Source organism: Neofelis nebulosa, chromosome 17, assembly GCF_028018385.1.
Source record: "Neofelis nebulosa isolate mNeoNeb1 chromosome 17, mNeoNeb1.pri, whole genome shotgun sequence".
NCBI classification, from domain to species: Eukaryota; Metazoa; Chordata; class Mammalia; order Carnivora; family Felidae; genus Neofelis; species Neofelis nebulosa.
This window is the reverse complement of record NC_080798.1, coordinates 18,359,416-18,378,738: the sequence shown is the minus strand read 5'-3', so window position 1 is coordinate 18,378,738 and position 19,323 is coordinate 18,359,416. Positions and strand designations below refer to the sequence as shown.

Sequence of the window (19,323 nt, the reverse complement as noted above, 5' to 3'; positions counted from 1 at the left end):
GGGGTCACGGCGCGCCCCGCACTCAAACGCGCTCCGCCGGCGCCCGCGGGGGGACCACACCTCGCCGCTCCACCTGGCTCCGCGCCGGCGCACTGGGGCCGCGCAGGCTCCCGGCGCCGGCCGCGGGCCGTGACGTCAGCGCGCCGGCGCCGGCCCGGCCTCGCTCCCAGAAGGCCGCGCGGGTCGCGGCGGAGGCAGGTGGGCGCTAGTCCCGCGCTCGGGCGCCAGGCCGGCCGAGGAAGAGACCCGCGCCCCGCGGGCCCCGGCGGCCGGCGCCATGACCCTGTTCCACTTTGGGAACTGCTTCGCCCTGGCCTACTTCCCCTACTTCATCACGTACAAGTGCAGCGGCCTGTGAGTGCGGGGCAGCCGCGGGCGGGAGGGCGGGGGCCCGGGCCGAGCCTGACCCCCCCGCTCCTGCAGGTCCGAGTACAACGCCTTCTGGAAGTGCGTGCAGGCTGGGGTCACCTACCTATTCGTGCAGCTGTGCAAGGTGAGGGCCCCCGGGGCCCCCTGAGAATACCCTGGAAAAAATGGGCTCTGGAAGGGGCGGAACTTGGGGCGAGGTCTCCAAACAACTTTTGTATAGCAGTTTAGTAAAATTGAGAAAACTCAGTTGTGTGGTGGAGTGTTTTGTACTTGCAGGAGCCGCGAACTAACCCCAAGGTCCACACAGTGCTGCTGACACTGCCGGGGTAGCTATAGCTAGCTCCGGCACCTCCTTGCCTAACCCGATCCCCTGTGACCACCACGGAACCCAAACTTCAGACCCCTACCCCCTTGTCTCCCCCTGATCCTGTCATCTTGCCCGCCTCTTGCTCCCTTTCCACAAGGGTCCCTGAACCCCCAGAGCTCTACCCTCCACACCCACGCTAATTTCCTGCATATCCCACCTGGGTTATTCCCCTCACCTTGCAGTGATCTTTCTGTTTTCTCAGATGCTGTTCCTGGCCACTTTTTTTCCCACCTGGGAAGGCGGCATCTATGACTTCATTGGGGTGAGTGGGACAAGGGAGGGGGCAGGAGTGTAGGAGTGGGGCCCCCTGGCACCTGTGCTCACTCAAGCCTCAACCTGACCCACAGGAGTTCATGAAGGCCAGCGTGGATGTGGCAGACCTGATAGGCCTAAACCTTGTCATGTCCCGGAATGCAGGCAAGGGGGAGTACAAGATCATGGTTGCTGCCCTGGGCTGGGCCACCGCCGAGCTCATTATGTCCCGGTGTGTGCAGCAGCCTGGAGCCCAGATTCCTAAGAAAGGATACCTGGGTTCTAAGGAGGTGCTGGAGGGTGGGGGCTCAGACTCTGGGTGCTGAGGGTGCTGGAGAATCCCTCCCTTTGCCTTCCTCAGCTGCATCCCCCTCTGGGTTGGAGCCCGGGGCATTGAGTTTGACTGGAAGTACATCCAGATGAGCATCGACTCCAACATCAGTCTGGTACGGAGTCCTGTTCTCCCACACACCTTTTTGCTGGTGGCTGTACTCTTCCCAAAACCTGGTCCTGACTTCCCACCTCCCTGCAGGTCCATTACATCGTTGCATCTGCCCAGGTCTGGATGATAACACGCTACGACCTATACCACACTTTTCGGCCAGCAGTCCTCCTACTGATGTTCCTTAGCGTCTACAAGGCCTTTGTCATGGAGTGAGCTGGGTGGGGTTTGATGTTGGGTCCAAATGGGGGTGGGTTATCTATTCTCCTTTCCTCATTGTGATGTTTCCTTACAGGACCTTCGTCCACCTTTGTTCCCTGGGCAGCTGGACAGCACTGCTGGCCCGAGCAGTGGTGACAGGGCTGCTGGCCCTCAGCACCCTCGCCCTCTATGTCGCTGTTGTCAACGTGCACTCCTAGGCTTGATGTCTCAGACATTCACATACCCTTTCCCTGCCTCCAGGTTTCTGTGAAGTAAACAGTATTTGGAAAGTTGTTTCTGCCTCCATCTTTCTCTCTCTCTCGCTCTCTCTCTTTGGAACTATCTACCAATACCATATTCACTGGGTTCTAGAGGCCCTTGTTCTGGCTTTGAAGCCAGGTAGGCTAGGAAACTGGCCAACACTGATTTGTCCTGTGTTCTGCAGCAGTTCCCCGGCTCTTCCTTTTTCCAGGATAGACTGGGGGCTTGGAATAGATAATCTTTGAGCAGTGGCAGGGAACAGGTGATAGAAGGGAGCTAGAATCGAAGAATATATTTTTCAGAGGCTTTTCCTCACAGCCTGGGCCCTTCCCTGGCTGCTTACCTCCTAGACTCTCAGCCCTAATCTCCCCTTCCAATCCACCCTTCATATGGAGGCGAAGGGGATGTATCTGAAATCCCAGTTTTATTAGTGCATCCTCCTTGCTTACAACCTTCTGGGATTCCCCATTGCATACTGAACAGTCCAACCACCTGAATTCTGGGTTTGGCCCTTGGGTGGCAGACTTTTATGAGCTCTGAGGTGCTTTGGTTCAGTTCTGTAGCCCTCAGATCAAATCCTGGCTGGAGTCTTCTTAGTATGGAGTACAGAGACCACTGCAGGCAACTAGCACAGCAGCTGAGCCCAACTTGGGCATCGTCCTGGATGCTGCCCTCCCTACCTCTGGTTTCACAAATTCTTTGGGAACTTCTCAGGTGTAGTCGGAGACCGGCCTCGTTATTCAGAGGGCAGAGAAGAAAGAGGCAGCCACTCCAGTTGGTCGGTGGCAAGTTTAATAACGGAACTTAAACATACAAGGCTTATCTGGTGGCTGCAGGATGACTGGATCTCTGCACCCACCTGCCAAATCCCAAAAGTTTATATATAGAGGTTTTAACTGGATTCAGTCACATACTATCTGATACCACATCAGTGTCAAGGCTATATCCTTGGGGTAGCATGTGGGGTGGGGTGGTGGCGGAGAATGCACATTTCAAGGACCGTGGGGGGTGAGAAGACTCCCAGCTCACAGGTCAACCGGTCAAGTTCACGAGCTCTCCATTTCCCCCAGCACCACCCCAGGCCTTCCCTGTTCTAGTGGCCAGCCGCCTGCCCCGTTCCCTCCCCATCCCAGAGGGGATGTGTCAGAAGCAAGGCTTTAATGTCATGTTTATGTTCCACCTTGATGCAAATCCTGCCCGCCCAGGAAGGCGCTCCTCAGCGCTGGTATTCCCACAGGGATCTCCCAAGGCCTAGGATAGGGTAAGTGCCCCCTAGGCAGTCTCTTCCCTCCAAGCTGTCAAGGTCTTGCCATAATGTTGCTTAACCCCGGGCTTAGGAAAGCACTAAGCACAGCTGTGCTAGGAGTCTTGATGTGTTCAGAGGGAGCATTTACCCTCAGGTGGGGAAACCACCACCTAGCCCTGCCACCTCTTCATTGTCCCTAGTCTAGACTGTCCACAGGTGTCTTGGGTGGGGAGTGACTGATTGGTCACAGAGTATATGGGCACTCCTAGCCCAGCTGGGTAGATCTTTGATAGCATCTCTCTCCCACACCTCCATCCCATGCCCCACCTAGCCTTTGACATGTATGGGGACGAGTGAAAGTTGCAGAAATGACTATTCGACAACTATTTGCTGAGCAGAGACTCTGATCCAGGGCCACTGTCGGTGGCCAACTGTGGATAATCCCAGCTTTTATGGGGCTCGGGGAGACCAGAACAGTTGGGCTGAAATGGAGGGAGCACAGGCTAGATCAGGGCGGTGCTGGGGGGCCCAACCTGGGGGACAGGATGGGTTCCCTGGAAGAGAGATGTGAGCTGAGAACTGAAGGATGAGCGAATGGGGCAAGGGGAAGAAAGCAGGTGGCAAAGCCTGTGCAAAGGCCTTGAGGTCAGAGAGCAGGCCTGGCTTTCCAGTGAAACGAGAATTGATTGGAATAAGATCGAGGCGGCTTGTGAGGCTGGAAGCCAGCAGGGACAGGGAGGAACCATGGAGAATTCTAGGCCAGGGAAGGGCAGGGAGTCCAGGGCTCACTGGTGGGAGGTGTTTGGAGGATCGCTGGGCCATGTGGAGTGGGAGAACCAGAGACAGATGTGGAAGCCACTGCAGATAGAACAGGCCATGGGGGCAGCGGAGTGGGGGCTGTGGTGAGGAGGAGAAGCCTGGGGTCCTGCCAGAGAGACTCCTACTAAAGAACCAGGAAGAGAGGTGAGGAAGGGGACGGGGTGGAGGGGCGGATGTCAAGGCAGTGTCGAGCAGTTGGAGAGTGAACTTTTCAGGGGAGAGCCATGTGAGGACGGGACCTGCGACTTTAGCCTCCAGAGTCAGTCCCACTGCAGCAGCAGAGGAGTGAGCAAGTGGGACCGGAGTGGAGACCCCTGTGAAGGGAGAGGCGGGTGTGGAACAGTGCTGCTTGAGGTGGAAAAGATGTTGCCACATTCTGTCAAGGTGCCGAGGGGAGAATGAGAATGGAGGCTGAGGAGAGAGACCAGAGGTGGTGTCTAGGCTAGCAGAGGGGCAAAGGCATCACTCCTGAGGGTGCCTGTCTGTGGTCATGTCCAGCTCGCCTGTAAATGCTGTCACTCTAGACAAAGGAATGGGAATTCATTTCCCCCAGGAATGTTTAGTGACTACCTACTACACACTAGGCTGTGTCCTAGGAACTGGAGATACAGACCTGAACAAATAAATAGCTGCTGAGTTGTAGGCTTGTGGGAGGTCAAAGGGGATCACGAAAAACACTTAGGACAGTGCCCAGCACAAAATAAAAGCATAGTCAATGTGAGCTGGTTTATTACTATCACGCAGCACAAGTGTGTTGGAAGAAGAGCCCCAGGCAGCCCTCTTGCCAGCCTGGCGTGCTAAGGACGGCCCCACTTCACAGGAGCCGCAAGCTCCCACTCCCTCCTGAAGCCCCCACCCCCTCAGAGGACTGGGCCCAAGGACTGCTCTGCCACGGGGGGAAGCTCTCCGCGGATGGGGAAGGGGAGTGGGGATGTCCCGCAAAGTTGGGGTGCCATGGGCTGCAGGAGCAGACACAGGTGGTGCTAGGGCTCTTGCTTGCTTGATGTTCCGGTGGCTGCCCAAAGGGTCCCGTGCCCCCCACCTCTGCTGTGGGGGATGCGAGGATGGCTTGAAGGCCGCGGTCCCTCTAATAGTAGAGCTCCTGATCCCACCAGCCTGGGAGAGAGAGAAAGGAAAACAGGGAGGTGCTCAGAGGTATGGATCAGTGGAGGTTTGATACGGAGGGTCAAGCTTTGCTCAGTGGCGGTATCGTAGCCAGTAAGGTTTATCCAAGGCGTGATTATTGCTGATTGATACGGAGGGTCAAGGGTTTGGAGGTCAAAGATCAGAGCAGCTGTTGTGAGAATGTTCCAGCCCCCCACCCCCTGGCCCCCAGTCTCCACACTCACTCCCTGGGCAACAGCGAACTCCGAGTTTCCGGATCTCGTCATAGACGAAGATGAGGAGGCCAAAGGGCATGGGGACCAGCCACCACTGGTACCTGAAGGCACAGGCGGGATGGCGAGGTGAAGGCTACCCTCAAGTCTGTGTCCCTGTGCCCATCCCTCCACTCACAGCTCACAGCCCCTCACCGAATGGGCATGAAGTTGAAGATGTTGGGCATTCCGGGGCAGTAGCACAGGAAGCAGCCGATGCAGACCTGGAACACGATGGCAATCACCAGGATCCTGTTCCTGCGGGTGGGCGGGAGGGGACGGGCTCAGAATGGCGGGTTCAGAACAAAGGCCATGGGGAGCTGGGGACCAGACGGAAAGCAGGGCACTGCAGGGTCAAAGGACGTCAGCTGGAGATGTTCCAACAGTGGACGCTGGCCCTGTCCCATCTCCCCTTTGGCTGAGGAAAGCAGAGGGGCCGGGTGAGAGGCGGGTGGTGGGAGCCAGCTATAGGTAAGGAATGGTAGCACCTGGCACCCGCACATGCGCAAATTGGTGCTGGCGTTTGCTGGCTGCAGTGAGCCCTAGTCAGGATCTGGTGGGAGCTGGAGCCAGGGCTCGGAGGGTAGGGCGGGGCAGGGGCGCGGCCGGCCGGGGACACCTGAAGAAGCCCTGCTGGAAGGCAGAGAGGCGGCGTGTCTTGCGGATGAGGACATCAGCGATCTGGCACATCTCGATGCTGATGAAGAACACGGTGTAGCAGGTGTACTGCTGGTACAGGCGCTGCCCGAACGTCTGTGGGCCAGAGGGGAGCAAAAGCATCCTGAGCCCAGATGGAGAGGCTCTGCAGTCAGCCAGGCAGTCAGGGCCTGGGACCGTGAACCCCTGACTGCTCTTTCCCTTACGTCAGAGGCTGGAGCGGGGGAGAGGACGGATCCGAATCTGCCAGGTTTGCAGGACCAAAGAATGTGGGGCCTAGACATCTTGGTCTCGCAAGCCTGGATGGCAACACCTGGGCACGCGGTAGGTCAGGCAATTGCTTTCATGATGGAAGGAGGGATGTAGAACCTTCCGGACACCCACAAGAAGGCCCCTGGGAAAAGGGAATCGGGCTCCTAGGGCAGAATTTGCAACGTCCGGTGACTCCAGTGCCCAGGCAGATGGCAAAAATGAGTGAAGTAGGCCAGAAGAGCCTACGGGGAAGAGAGCACGTGCCCCGTTTAAAAGGGGCAACCACTCTTCAGACCATTTCTTCAGTGTTACTATTCATAATACCAGCTAATTGTGTCAGGAACGCTAACTCTGCTTCAGGTACCACGCGTCTCACATGTATATCTCACTTAGTCCCCCCCGGTAAGCGTAGGAGGGAGACTGGTGGTGCTCACTTCAGCATTTCTGAATCCTCAGAAAGGCTGGTTGTGACAGACTTCCAGGCCCCACCCCCAGAGGCCTGGGGTGTGGACTGAGAATTTGCATTTCAGACAAGCTCCCAGGGGATGCTGTCGGCCTGAGGACCACGCTGTGAAGTCCCTGAAGTAGATATTAATATTATCTCCACTTACAGATGGGAAGACTGAGGCACAGAGAGGCAAAGCAACTTGCCCCGTGTCACACAGCATGTGAGGAATTGTGGCAAACCATGAATCCAGGCAGTCTGGTTCCAAGGTCTGCATTCTTAACCGTGATGGCAAATGTTTAAGGGGAATATCCTGACCTCTAACACCGCAGGGCACACTAAACACACCTGCTGACCGAATCGAGCCTCTCCGGGCTCCAAACCTTCATTAAAGCCCGCCACACGTGCAAACACTCTGTGTACGTGATACTGCAGTGACAATAACAGGATAGGGGCCCGGCTCCACACCAGAGATGACGTGCTACTGGAGGGCAGGGAGGGGACACCTGCAGCTGTGACCATCGGCGGCAGGAGTTTGGAGCTCAAGACAGTGGTGGGAAAGGACCCAGAACTGGCAGAGAGTCTGGGATGCTCTGCCTGAGCTCAATCACACGTGGAGGATTGAGTGTGGGCCCACCCACAAGGTAGGTGGCACCGGAAATGAGGGCGACATGGGATGGGGTGGGGCGAGGGCTCACCCACTCCTGGCCATAGCTGTCCTGCAGATCCTGTAGGTGGTGATTCTCCCAGTATGGCCGCAGCCCCACACACAGCAATGGGAACCAGCCCTCCTGGGCCATGGCCGTAAAGTAGTCAGTGAAGCCGGCAAATGATTGGATGGCACCTGGGGGAGATGCAAAGAGACACAGGGAGACAGGGATGAGACACAGACAGAGACATGGAGAGAGACAAGGACACTGAAAGGTAGGGACACAGAGAGGAACAGAGACACACAGGGACACAGACAGTGACAGACATGGAGAGACACAAAGACAAGGATCCCAAGAGAGATCAATAGGGACATAAGAGACGAGGCACAGAGAGAGACAGAGACACACACCCAGAGACAGGGTCATGTAGAGCAGGGCCAGAGACAGAGAAGGGACACAGGGAGGGATCACGGCAGACACAGACTCAGAGAACAACAGAGACCCAGGATCGAATCCAGACCCCAGGATCTAGAACAAGCCAGAGCCCCGGTTAGAGACTCCAAGGCAGGTGAGCAGCCCCGCAGGGAGCCCGGGGCTCCCTGGCCCCACAGGCGCTCACCGATCTGGAAGTAGGAGTAGGCAGCCAGGGGCTCGTTGACCAATCGGTCGCGCTTTGGGTTCCGGGGACGCAGATGCATGATGTCACTCTCTGCCTTCTCATATGCCAGAGACACAGATGGGAACTGGCCAGGAGCAGAGGGAACTGGGGTTAAGGGTTGGCCTGAGCCCCTGCCCCCTACCTGTTGGGGTCCCCCTCCCCCCCACCTCCTGCCAGCGGACAGAGATAGGACTGAGGTTACGAGGCAGGTGACCACACAGGCAGACCTGCCTAGACAGCACGGATCAGCCAGTCCATCCAACAGAGCAACGTTTGGTCCATCCCTCCAACAAAGGTGTGTTGTCTTGTCCGGTCCACATCCGTGTCCACATCTGACCTGATATCCACCTCCATCAGAACATCTGGATTTACCTCCACTATTTCATGTTCTTGTTCTCTCTCTCTCTCTCTCTCTCCCTCCCCCACCTTCTCTCTCCCTCTCTCTCTCCCCCTTACTGTTTCTTTGTCCCTGTCTCTGGTCTCTTTCTCTGTGACTGTCTCTGCTTTTGTATTCCTGTGTTCCTATCTCTCCTTGTCACTATCTCTGCATCTCTTCTGTCTCTGTGTCCTCCTCCCTATCCCCCACGCCATCTGTCCATCACTGCAGAATGGCAGCACAGTATACTGATCAAGAGCAGAGTCCCTGGGGCACCTGACTACCTGGGCTCGAATCCCAGTGTGCCGCTTATTAGCTGTGTGACCTGGGACAAACCGCTCGACCTGTCTATGCCTCAGTTAGCTCATCGGTAAAATGGGGATGATAAATAAAGCCCATCCCACTGAGCGTTTGTGAGGACAAAATTAATTAACGCGTGTCTGGCCCAAAGAAGGCACTTAGGCAAGTGCTGTTGAATAAATAAGTCAACGTGGCCATGCATCTGGCTGCATACATCCCTGTATCTGTGGTTCTTTTTCTGTCTGTCTGCCTTGGGACCTGACAGCGTTTATCTGTCAAGGCTGTTGAAGGGTGTCTGTCTGTGATCCAACTTTCACCAGATATGTGTGTTAACGTCTGAGTCCACGTGTCTATGCCTGAGTGCCCACCTGTGTGTCCACATCTGTAGTTCTGTCTGGGACTACCTATCTGCCTGCCTGCATATCCGCATCTGCCTGTCTTTGTACACACGTCTGTATCATTGTGTCCAAGAGTGTCTGTCCGTGGGCACTGCACGGGTGGGAGCGTTGGGGCTGTAGACTCACGATGTCAGTGCAGAGTTCTATGAAGAGGATAGTGATGCAGCCGAGGGGCAGGGGCACACTGACAGTAATGTAAATGAGGTACGGCGTCAGCTCTGGAATGTTCTTGGTCAATGTGTAGGCGATGGACTTTTTCAGGTTATCAAAGATCAGCCGGCCTGTGGGGTTACAGAAGACATCTCAGACTCCTCACTGCCCAGTTCCTCCTGTGCCCACACTGCCTCCCCCAGTCTCCAGCCCAGCTCGGACCCTGCTCCACGCCCGTCACAATGGAGGCAAAGTTGTCATCCAGCAGGATCATGTCAGCCGCATTTTTGGCAGCATCCGAGCCAGCAATGCCCATGGCCACGCCAATGTCTGCCTTCTTCAGGGCTGGGGAGTCATTCACGCCATCCCCTGTCACAGCCACGATTGCACCCTGCAGGGAGTGGGTGCGGGTAAGGGGTGGTCAGTGAGAGGCCAACCCAGGGCCAGCCCAGCCCATGGGCCGCCTTCCTTGGCAGAGTCGTACCAGTCGCTGGCAGCTCTCCACAATCACCAGCTTCTGCTGGGGACTGGTGCGAGCAAACACCATCTCGGGGTGAGTACGCAGTGCCTCCACCAGCTCAGACGGGTCCATGTCCTTCAGCTGCATGCCGTTGATGACGCAGGCACGGGCATCCCTGGGAAGGAGGTAGGAAGGCATCACCAGGGCCTCAGTCTGCCTGGGGTGTGGAGAGAACCATGGGGGGTGGGCAGAAGGGGCTTACTTCTTATTAACTTGGTCCAGAGGCACGCGGAGGCGGGCAGCGATGTCCTCCACTGTCTCGCTGCCTTCTGAAATGATACCCACACTGGCTGCAATGGCCTTGGCTGTGATGGGGTGGTCACCTGTCACCATGATCACCTGTTGGGGAGGGGACCATCAGACCCTTGTTGCCTTCAGATCAGCCCACTCTCCTCATCCTCCCTGGTGGACATCTACTGATACACTCATTCACTTATTCAACCAGTCGTGACCACCTGCTGTGTGCCTGGAAAATGTCAGGGACAAAGCAGACAGACAAAAATCTCTGTTCTTGTGGAGTTGGCACTCTAGTGTGGGAGACAGAAAATAAACAAAGTAAAGGAATGAATGATACAGCATATTAGGAGAGGGGAAAAATTAACCTGGGTAAAGGGAATGGCAAATGTTGGATGGAAAAAGTGGTGTCAATTTTAAGTGTGTCCAGGGAAAGCCTCATTGAGAAAGCGACATCTGAGCAGAGGTCTGAGGGGGTGAGAGAATTGACCACATGTAAAACTGAGGGAAGAGTGTTCGTGACAGCAGGAACAGGCAATGCAAAGACCCTGGGGTGCGAACATGCCTGAACTGTTGGAGGAGTAGAGGGAAGACCAGCATGACTGGAAAGCAGTAAACAAAGAAGTGAGGCAGGGGGGTGGCTAAGCAATAAGCTTAGAAAGGTAATAGGGCCAAGCTCTTATAGGGACTGGGTCTTAGAGACCATGAGAAGGACATGGCTGTTGCTTGCTCAGTCTTGGCTCCCCAACTCTTGATTTGTCTTTCAGGAACCATCCCCCACCCCCAGAGTTGAAGTGAGGTCTCTAGCCAAGAATGGGCAAGTAACCCCAGACCTAGCCAACCAAGGCATCCCACCCCTAGCCACAGTGACTGGTTCAGGGAGGAACATGTGACCCAATCCGGGACAACAGCAAAAGAGGCACTTTTTTTCTGTGGGGTGGCTAAACAGGTGGGATGTCGGCTGGAGCTGCTGGGGGGTGGTCATCTTTGTCGACCAAAATGCAGGGACTGCTTGAGAATAAAGCCATCAGAGAGAGAAGTAGAACCAAGACATGGAGAAAGGCAAATTCCTAATGACACTGAACTCCTAGATCCAGCTATACCCGAAGCTTCATTCCCCAGAACTTTTCAGTTTCATGAATCAATATATTCTTTTTTTGGTTCAAACCACTTTCAGGTAGTTCTCTGTCACAGGGTTTGTCACCCCCAAATACTGCTAACTTCTGTTCTCACCCCTGCCTGCTCCCCTTCTTGGTTGCATACCCGGATGCCTGCTGTGCGGCACTTGAGCACAGCATCAGGGACGGTGGCCCGGGGCGGATCTATCATGGATACAAGTCCCGCAAAGCACAGGCCACTAGTTGGAAAGTTCATGGCCTCCACATCGAAGGCGTAGCCGGGAGGGTAGTCCTTCTCACTCAGGTAGAGCTGGCAGAATCCTGACCAGAAAACAGGGGAGTCAGAGAGGGGTCCAGGAAGCCCTTCTCTAGCAAAGCCAGGTGATGAGTAAAATAACAAGGCCCCTTATACCAAGCACCTACAGATGCCTGGCCATCATCAGATGGCTGAATACTTCATTCACATGATGTGAGTCTATTATTACAACCAACCTGTGAGACTGTTAGCATGCTTATGTTGCAGATAAGGAAACTGAGGCCTAGAGAGGGGCATTTCTTGCCAGCGGTCACACACAATAAGATAAACGATCCAGGATTGAACCACAGGTTTGTGTCTTCCAGGGTTGAGGCAGGGGTTAGGGAAATTTAGGAATCGGGACAAAATGTTGAGGGAGATCAGAGGTCAGGACAAAGATTGGGAGTCTTGAGTTGAGGCAAGGATTGGAGGTCAAAGGGTCAAGAGGAGGACACTGACAGGTGGATGCGAAAGCAGGTCAAGGTTGGGGCAAGAGCTGGGAAAAATCCAGGGATGTCAGGTCAGGAATGGGAAGGTCCCAGGGAGGACAGGTGGGAAGGAGCTGGGTCAAGACAGAAACTGAGGATGGACAAGGGTCAGGACGGAGACAGGGAAAGTCAAAAATGAATGTGTGCACTTGGGCAGGTCAGCTGTGAGCCAGGGATGGGAAAGGTCATGGTCGGGGCTGGGCGGGGAAGGTTGGGCAGGAAGATTGGGCAGGGTCTGTGCTAGCTCCTCCTCACAGATTGGTTTACCATCTACTGTGGGGGTCTCACCGAGCCCTGGGGGTCTCACCAAGCACGCGTTCACCCAGGCCTCCCAGGCTAAGGTAGGCAGTCTGGAAAGCCTCCCGCCACTGCTCGTCCAGCGGCAGCTCCTGGCCCTTGATGAGGATGGAGCTACAGCGTTCCAACACGCGCTCAGGGGCGCCCTTCATCACCAGCACGTGCCGGGGGTCCCGCGGGTCCTCCAGTGTGTGGATGGACAGCTTCGGGCAAGGAAGGGGACGGTGTTAAGGACCAGGACAAGGGGGCGGGACTTGGGAGAACGGCGGGATTGACCGCGCTGGGGCGCAGCCGGAGGAACCTTTGGAGGGTGCAGCTTGGCTGGGGGTGAGGGGCTAGCGTGCCGGACAGGTCTTTCATAGAGGCTGAGGGTTAGGGACGCAGTAAGGAGCCTGAGCGCAGAGAATGGGTAGAAATTAGGGTCGGAGTTGGTCTGGGACGGAATTTGGACTGCGAGCTACCCCCACGGAAGGCCTGAGAGCCGACGGTGAGCCCCCAGCTAAGGGGCTGGGGGGAGGGGGGAGGGGGAGAAGTGGTTGTGGGCGGGGCTTGGCTAGGAAGGGGGAGGGAACTAAGAGAGAAACCCTGCGGTAGGCCAGCCCCGAGTGTGGGTGGGGCCTGAGATGGGCGGGGTCCTCCCTGTGGGAGGGGGTCTGGGCGGGACCGGGCGCACACCTGGAACTTGTTGGTGGAGTTGAAGGGGATCTCGCAGACTTTGGGGAAGCGCTCACGGTAGCCCATGGCGTTGCCTAGGGTCAGCTCCGAGAACTTGAGCAGCGCAGTCTCGGACGCGTCCCCGATCACGATGCGCTGGAAGCGGCGGCGGGTGTCAGGGGCGAGCCTGGCTGCACCAGGCTCCCGGGATCCCCCGGAGTACCCTATGGTCTCACCTTGGGCACCGGCACCGCGTCCTGGCCCGACTTGAAGGCAGCGCGGTTGCACAGCGTTAGCACGCGGCATAGCGCCCGCCACGTCTCTGAGGACTGGTCAAACGTCTGCCCTGCAGACCAGGCGTCCAGGCTGGGGCCGCGAGGGGACTCCTCGCGGGCCCCAGACCCGGAGCAGCGCTCTCCCATACCAGAACCGAGTCCCTCTCTCTAGATTCAGGACAGGGTCACCTCCCAGACCTGGGTGGGACTCAAACCCCTCCTCATACCCCAGGACAGAGCCTTCTCTCCAGACCCAGTACTGAGTTTCCTAGGAGACCCAATACCAAGCCCCTTTGCAGATCTAAAGCTTCACAGACCCTTGCCCCGATCGGGATGGAGCCCCACTCCATTAATGCAGATCCCTCCCCAGACTCCCTTCAGTAACCTCAGAGCTCCCTTTCAGGTCTCTAGCGTCTACCAGATCCTGCCCCAGCCCCGTCTCGTTCCACCCTCACACCTGACTGGTCTTCCGTAGTGTCAGCCGAGTGGATGTGGTTGTCAAACCAGAGATGGGACACAGTCATGCGGTTCTGAGTGAGGGTCCCTGTCTTGTCAGAGCAGATCACTGATGTGGAACCCAGTGTCTCCACTGCTTCCAGGTTCTTGACGACACAGTTCTTGCTGGCCAGTCGCTTGGCTGTCAGGGACAGGCAGACCTGGGAGAAGGGGTGAGAAGCGCAGGTAGGGGGCCCCATCCTTGCTTCTAGTCCTTCCCTTCTCTCACAGCACGGGGAGCCTGCATCCCAGCCACAGTACTGTGTACACAGCATTCCTCGGCAAAACCCATGCTTTTCTTGCCTCTGTTTTTTCCGGCCTGTGCTTTCTTCCACTTGGGGCACCTCCCCAATCTGCCCAGACAGACATAACTAGGCCCCTCTCTAAGCTGCCCAGGCTGAGGTTCTGTAGGTTCTCTTATCAACACAACCAAACTGAGAAAGCAGACATCCTCTGAACCTCCTCTGGGGCTGGTCTTGGACTGGGTGCTAACTGTTGAGGGCTGCCCACACTGGACCTCAGCCTCCTCCTGTCAAGGATGGGTCCTGTTCATCTGTGAGTCCTCAGTGTTTGGTATAGGGTATGGCCCAGACTAGCGTTGGTGAGTGTTTGCTGAATGGATGGATAGATGGAGAGACAGGGGGTGGGGAGGACGGTTGGTGGGAAGGTGTGTGGGTGGGAAGTGAGGGGGTGGTAGGACAAATAGGGAGACGATGGAGGCAACCCTGGATGAATGAACACGCAGATGGACGAGGCTCTCAGCTCTCTGCACCTCTTTTCTGTCTCCCCAACTCACCGTGACAGTGGCCAGCAGCCCCTCGGGCACGTAGGCTACCACAATGGCCATGAAGAAGACCATGGCCCGCAGGAAGGTGTAGCCAATGCACATGGCCACCACAAAAAATGTGGCGCCGAAGAGGATGGCCAGGCCTGCGATGATGTCCACAAAATGTTCGATTTCAATAGCGATGGGGGTCTTCTCATTTTCTACTCCCGATGCCAGTGATGCAATGCGCCCAATGATGGTGCGGTCACCTGTGTTCACCACCAGGCCCTGTGCCGTGCCTGCAGTGGGGCCAAGAGGGCGCCTCAGGGACAGGTGGGCAGCAATGGGGGTGTGCACACAGTGTGAACTGCAGAAGGGGAAGTCATGGGAGACAGAGGGGCAGGATGCCCCGAAGAGGGGGTGGTCACGTGAGGTGGGCAGGCAGTGTGGCTTCATACATGGCAGAAGAAGGGGAGTGGAGGCAGCCGTGGGGAGTGTGGAGGCAGTGTGGTCGGCTGGGGGGGGGGTGGGCAGGGGCCTCACAGACCTTCAAGGCACATGGTGGAGAAGAAGGCGATGTTGCGGGTCTCCAGGGGGCTCTCATGTGTACATTCAGGCGAGCGGGTCTGCGGCTCAGACTCTCCAGTCAGCGAGGAGTTGTCCACCTTGCAGCCCTGGGCCTGGAGGATCCTGATGTCCGCTGGCACTCGGTCCCCGCCTTTCATCTCCACCAGGTCGCCCACCACAAGCTGGTCTGCATTGATCTGGAACTTGTCCCCATCTCGGATCACAGTTGCTTGCTGTGGGGCAGGGGCACAGGGTTGAGGTGGGCAGGGATGGGGGTGGAGGCCACTGAGTGCAGGGGAAGGTGGGGAGATGCAAAGAGGGAGCTGTGGAGGACCTATGGGCGGAGCGGGAGGCTACAGGCTGGGAGCAGGCTGGGCCTGGTGGGAAGGCCCACACAGACAGATGCCAGGAGCCTCCCTGCGCCCGCCCGAGTGCACACAGGGAACTGAATGGGGACCCACCTGGGGCACGAGGTTCTTGAAGCTGGCAATGATGTTGGTGCTCTTAAACTCCTGGTAGTAGCCAAAGCAGCCGGTGACCACGACCACGGCGATGAGGGCCAGTGCCAGGTACAGCTGGGTAGAGGCAGGAAGGGGGCCAGGCTGACGAGAAGGGGCCAGAAGATCCCTGCGCGGGGGCACCCGCCTGCTCCCTGTCCCCCGGTGTTCTTGGGGTCACCCCTGTGGTTTTCCCTGCTCTACTAGCCACCACATGCACTGTTCCCCGTGGCCTGTGTTCCCTGTCCCTGTGTTCTCCACGTCCGACATTCAGCTTCCCTGTATTCCCAGTGTCGTGTACCTATATCCCATATTCTCTGGGTCCTGAACCCTACATCCCCCCATGTCCCCATATCCTGCGACTTGTGCCCCGTGTCACCATCCATCCTTTCCTGCGTCCTTTTGAGTCTTGTATTCCACACGTCTGCTGTCCTCTGTCCCCTCATGTTCTCATGCCCTATAGTCCCTGTGTTACAAGTTTCGTGCTTTGTGTTTTCATACTCTGTGTGCCACCTCTATGTGCCCTGTGCCCCAAAGTGCACCCTCCTGTCCCCATTTCCATGTTAGTATGCTGTCGATCTTATGCTTCATATTCTGTGGACTCCACGATCATGTTCCAAATTCCAAGTCCCTATGTCCAACGTCTCCCCATGTCTGTGTACCTCTAAGTCCCCATCTGGTGGCACATGTCCTATGACTTTCAAATCCCTGTCAATGCCACACGTCCCTAAGTTCCCACGTCTCTTGTTCTGACCCCTGTCATATATTCAATGTCCTCTTGTCCCACATTTCAATATTCTCTGTCTCTGTGCTTCCTTGTCTGCTTCATGTCTCTCTAGGCACTGTGTCCTGAGTCTTCTGTCCCCTATGTCCCTATGCCCTGTGTCCCATGTCTAAGTCCCATGTCCCTTGTGCCCTTGGTCTGTCCCGTGTCTTCTGTTTCCCAAGTTGCATATCTTAAGTATTGTATTTCTACGTCTTTGTATCCCCACCTGTGTCCTCCATACCTGAGATACATTCTCTGTGTCCCCTGTGACCTGTGTCATCGGGTCTGCCCCATATCCCAGTATCGTTCATCTCCCCCTCCTCTTGCCCCCCGTGACCTATGTCTTGGAACTGCATTTCCACGTGTCTGTGTCCCCATCCTGTATCCCTCGCGTCCTGAGTCCATGCTCAATGTTCTCTATCCTCCAGTTCCCTGTGTCCCACGTCTGCCCACAGCAGCTGCTACTCACATTGTCGTCGGTGGTGAGGTCCCCCTCACTGGCCTGGATGGCAAAGGCAATGAGACAGATGGCAGCAGCCACCCACATGAGGCACTGCAGACCACCGGCCAGCTGCCGGGCGAACTTGACATACTCAGGGGTACCACGCGGCGGCCGCAGGGCATTGGGCCCATCCCGCAGCAGCAGATCCGCGGCCAGGCTGGCAGTCAGGCCCTGGGGACAGGGCAGGTGGTCACAGTGGCTTCCAAGGGCTTTCGTCTCACCACACGCTCCTTGGTGGGGGTAGCTCTTCTGTCTGTCTCTTTCCCCTCTTCTCCCCTCTGTCTTGTGCCTCTTCGTTTCTGTGTCATCCTTGCCTCTGTCCTGCCCCTTCCCCCTGCCCTCCACCGAGTCTCTCTCAATTTTCCTGCCTGGTTCTCTCTTCCTGTTGTCTCTGCTCTGCTTCTCTCTCTTATCTGCCTCTTTGTCTCTCTCTGTCTCTGCCTCTCTGCCTCTTTTTATCTGCTTCTCCTACTCCATCCCTCTCTCTATTTGGCCCTTTCTCTCTAATGCATTTCTCCCTTTTCTTCCTCTCTCTCTCTCCCTCTCTCCCCTTCTCTATGCGCACCCCTCCCTCTGCGCCCAGCTCACCTTGGTCGCACTGGTCTGGTATTTCTGTTCCAGCTCCGCGACTGACAGCTGGTGGTCGTTCTGCGTGGTGGGGGCAGGACAGTCACTGTCCAGCTCTCACCGGCCGCACTCCTGCCCCCCACCCAGCCCCCTCGCCCCCTGCTCACAATCTCCATCTCCTTCTTCATGTTCTCCAGCTTCTCCTTCCTCTTGCCTCCTTTACTGCCTGCCTTCTTCTTGCTCATCTTGGCTGCCATGTCCCCACCAGGGCCAGGACCCAGCTCTACTGAGTACATCTCGTAATTCTCCTGGGGATGAGAGGAGCGGGGAGGCATCAGGTCCCGCTGAAACTCCTGCCTCCAGCCTCCAGCCTCCCGACCCCTGACTCCGGGCCCCACTCACTGCCTTCCCCATAGTGCCTGGTGCAGCCACCCTCCTTTGCCGAGACAGAGCCTAGGGTCTGGACTGGCCCTGATATACCCAGGGAGGGAGGAGGTGGAGCAAGACTGCCCCAATTACAGCTGATTGTGGGACTCCTTGGGGTGACCTCCAGGCCTAAGCAGCTCAGGTATTACCTACTGAGCTGCCCCAACCTGCCCAGACCCATCTCAACCTACCACTGAGATCAGGGGACCACTGAGGATGTCCATCGTAACAACAAGAACAGCAAACATACGGTGTTCATCATGTGCCAAGCACCGGGCTCAGGGCTTTCCTGTATTAACTAATGCAACCTCACAACATCCCTTTGAGACGAGTACTCTTCTTTCCTCTCCCTACCACAGAGGTGGGGAAACTGAGGCACGGGATGGTTAAGTCACTTGCCTGTTGTCCGCAAGCTCGGACGTGGAAGGGTCAGGACTCAGAACCAGGTAGGCTGGCTGCAGGGTCCTCTTCCAGGCCACGCTGCCCATGCCTGACTCCGGGAGGGGGAGTGCGCTCACAACAGTTGCTGTAATAACTGTCATTTGGGGAGGACTTCCCGTGTTCTGGCTCTGCCCAGTGTGCTTCGTGTGAATGTTTCATTAGCTCCCCACCCTATAAAGTTATGTTCTCTTATTGGCCGCCATTGTACAGATGAAGAACCCAAGGCACAGAGAGGTTAAGGACTTGGTCTAAGGCTGTGATGACTAAGTACCAGGGGCAGGATTCCAGCCCAGGTCTGACCCCAGAGCCTGGCTCTCGTATGGGACCACCAGTGAAGAAGCCCTCAGTTCACATCAGCAGTCGGTGGCAAGTGTGAGCCAGGCCCTGCACACATGTGACCGTGGGGGTCCCTGCAACAAACCCCTGTGCGGGCGGCATTAACATTCCCGTTGTGCACAGGGGAAACCAAGGCCTGGAGAGGTTCAAGGGGGTCCTGGAGGTGCCCCGCACATCCAGCCGTAGCCATTACAGGTGCTCCCATCTCCACCCCAACCTGCCCGCGTGGGGAAACCAAGGAACAGAGTGGGGAAAAGACGTCTCCAAGGATCCCGGCTCGATCTTGGTTTTGGTGCCAGGTTTGAGGTCCCCCGGGTGGGCACCCCTGTGGGCAGCAGTGAGGATCTGGACTGCTGGAATGGCAGGTTCTTGATATCTCATGCTTGGCCTCACAGCACGGACGGACGTGTATCTCAGGCCAGGCACGGGTATATCTGATAAGATAATTGCTCTGGCGACGTCCTTTTCTCCTGAGGCAGGTCACCTGGGAAAGTTTAAGCCGTTGAGCAGCCCAACCTCCTCCCCATACCCACCCAGCTGGTCATCCCATCTCCTGCTACAGGGGAACCCCAGAGAGGAGACTGGCGGGGTGAAGTCACACTGAGTGCCCTTACAATGAGTCTGCTTGCACTGGGGGGCTTCAGCTCTCTGAACCGCACATGTGAAGCACTTTGTGTCACGTCGCTCCTCTGCTTACAACTCTCCAGGGGTTTCCCTTTTCGCTCATAATAAACTCTCAAGTCATTCTTGCAAGATCTTGCCCTGGCTCAACTCACCTGGCTCAGTTTCTACTACGGTTCAACAGACACTGGCCTTCTTGCTGCGCTTTGTACAGGCCAAGGTCATTCCTGCCCCAGGGC

General features: G+C 56.7%; 2 protein-coding genes across 6 annotated transcripts in view; one reads left to right on the top strand and one right to left on the bottom strand.

Annotated features, from left to right (window-relative positions):
- Window positions 1–153: 153 nt before the first annotated feature.
- On the top strand, window positions 154–1,925 carry TMEM147 (transmembrane protein 147). Its single transcript, XM_058706222.1, has 7 exons — window positions 154–354; window positions 424–493; window positions 939–998; window positions 1,084–1,220; window positions 1,350–1,434; window positions 1,521–1,642; window positions 1,726–1,925. Exons 1-7 carry the CDS (start codon window positions 278–280, stop codon window positions 1,847–1,849), a joined length of 675 nt encoding a protein of 224 aa, XP_058562205.1. The 5' UTR covers window positions 154–277; the 3' UTR covers window positions 1,850–1,925.
- A 2,744-nt stretch (window positions 1,926–4,669) lies between these two features.
- ATP4A (ATPase H+/K+ transporting subunit alpha) overlaps window positions 4,670–19,323 on the bottom strand; it is a 98,598-nt gene continuing 83,944 nt past the window's right edge. For 4 of the 5 annotated variants that reach the window (XM_058709273.1, XM_058709272.1, XM_058709268.1 and 1 more), the window contains exons 3-24: window positions 18,086–18,298; window positions 17,428–17,568; window positions 17,282–17,341; window positions 16,661–16,864; window positions 15,390–15,503; window positions 14,909–15,161; window positions 14,392–14,660; window positions 13,558–13,756; window positions 13,062–13,171; window positions 12,847–12,981; window positions 12,182–12,374; window positions 11,237–11,412; window positions 9,942–10,078; window positions 9,704–9,854; window positions 9,442–9,610; window positions 9,196–9,350; window positions 7,957–8,080; window positions 7,386–7,531; window positions 5,953–6,086; window positions 5,490–5,591; window positions 5,307–5,398; window positions 4,670–5,073 (exon numbers count right to left, since the gene is read on the bottom strand). In XM_058709273.1, the coding sequence (XP_058565256.1) occupies window positions 5,045–5,073; window positions 5,307–5,398; window positions 5,490–5,591; window positions 5,953–6,086; window positions 7,386–7,531; window positions 7,957–8,080; window positions 9,196–9,350; window positions 9,442–9,610; window positions 9,704–9,854; window positions 9,942–10,078; window positions 11,237–11,412; window positions 12,182–12,374; window positions 12,847–12,981; window positions 13,062–13,171; window positions 13,558–13,756; window positions 14,392–14,660; window positions 14,909–15,161; window positions 15,390–15,503; window positions 16,661–16,864; window positions 17,282–17,341; window positions 17,428–17,556 (3,081 nt within the window). In that variant the 5' untranslated portion in view covers window positions 17,557–17,568; window positions 18,086–18,298 and the 3' untranslated portion in view covers window positions 4,670–5,044. The remainder of the gene's footprint in view (window positions 5,074–5,306; window positions 5,399–5,489; window positions 5,592–5,952; window positions 6,087–7,385; window positions 7,532–7,956; window positions 8,081–9,195; window positions 9,351–9,441; window positions 9,611–9,703; window positions 9,855–9,941; window positions 10,079–11,236; window positions 11,413–12,181; window positions 12,375–12,846; window positions 12,982–13,061; window positions 13,172–13,557; window positions 13,757–14,391; window positions 14,661–14,908; window positions 15,162–15,389; window positions 15,504–16,660; window positions 16,865–17,281; window positions 17,342–17,427; window positions 17,569–18,085; window positions 18,299–19,323) is intronic. The other variant, XM_058709269.1, reaches the window with a different exon arrangement.

Bases quoted from the DNA above. Each gene is read 5' to 3' on its own strand.
- TMEM147 (XM_058706222.1), top strand. From the start codon at position 278: ATGACCCTGTTCCACTTTGGGAACTGCTTCGCCCTGGCCTACTTCCCC. The intron at 494-938 runs GTGAGGGCCCCC...CTGTTTTCTCAG, and splicing joins TATTCGTGCAGCTGTGCAAG to ATGCTGTTCCTGGCCACTTT. The intron at 1,643-1,725 runs GTGAGCTGGGTG...GTTTCCTTACAG, and splicing joins TACAAGGCCTTTGTCATGGA to GACCTTCGTCCACCTTTGTT.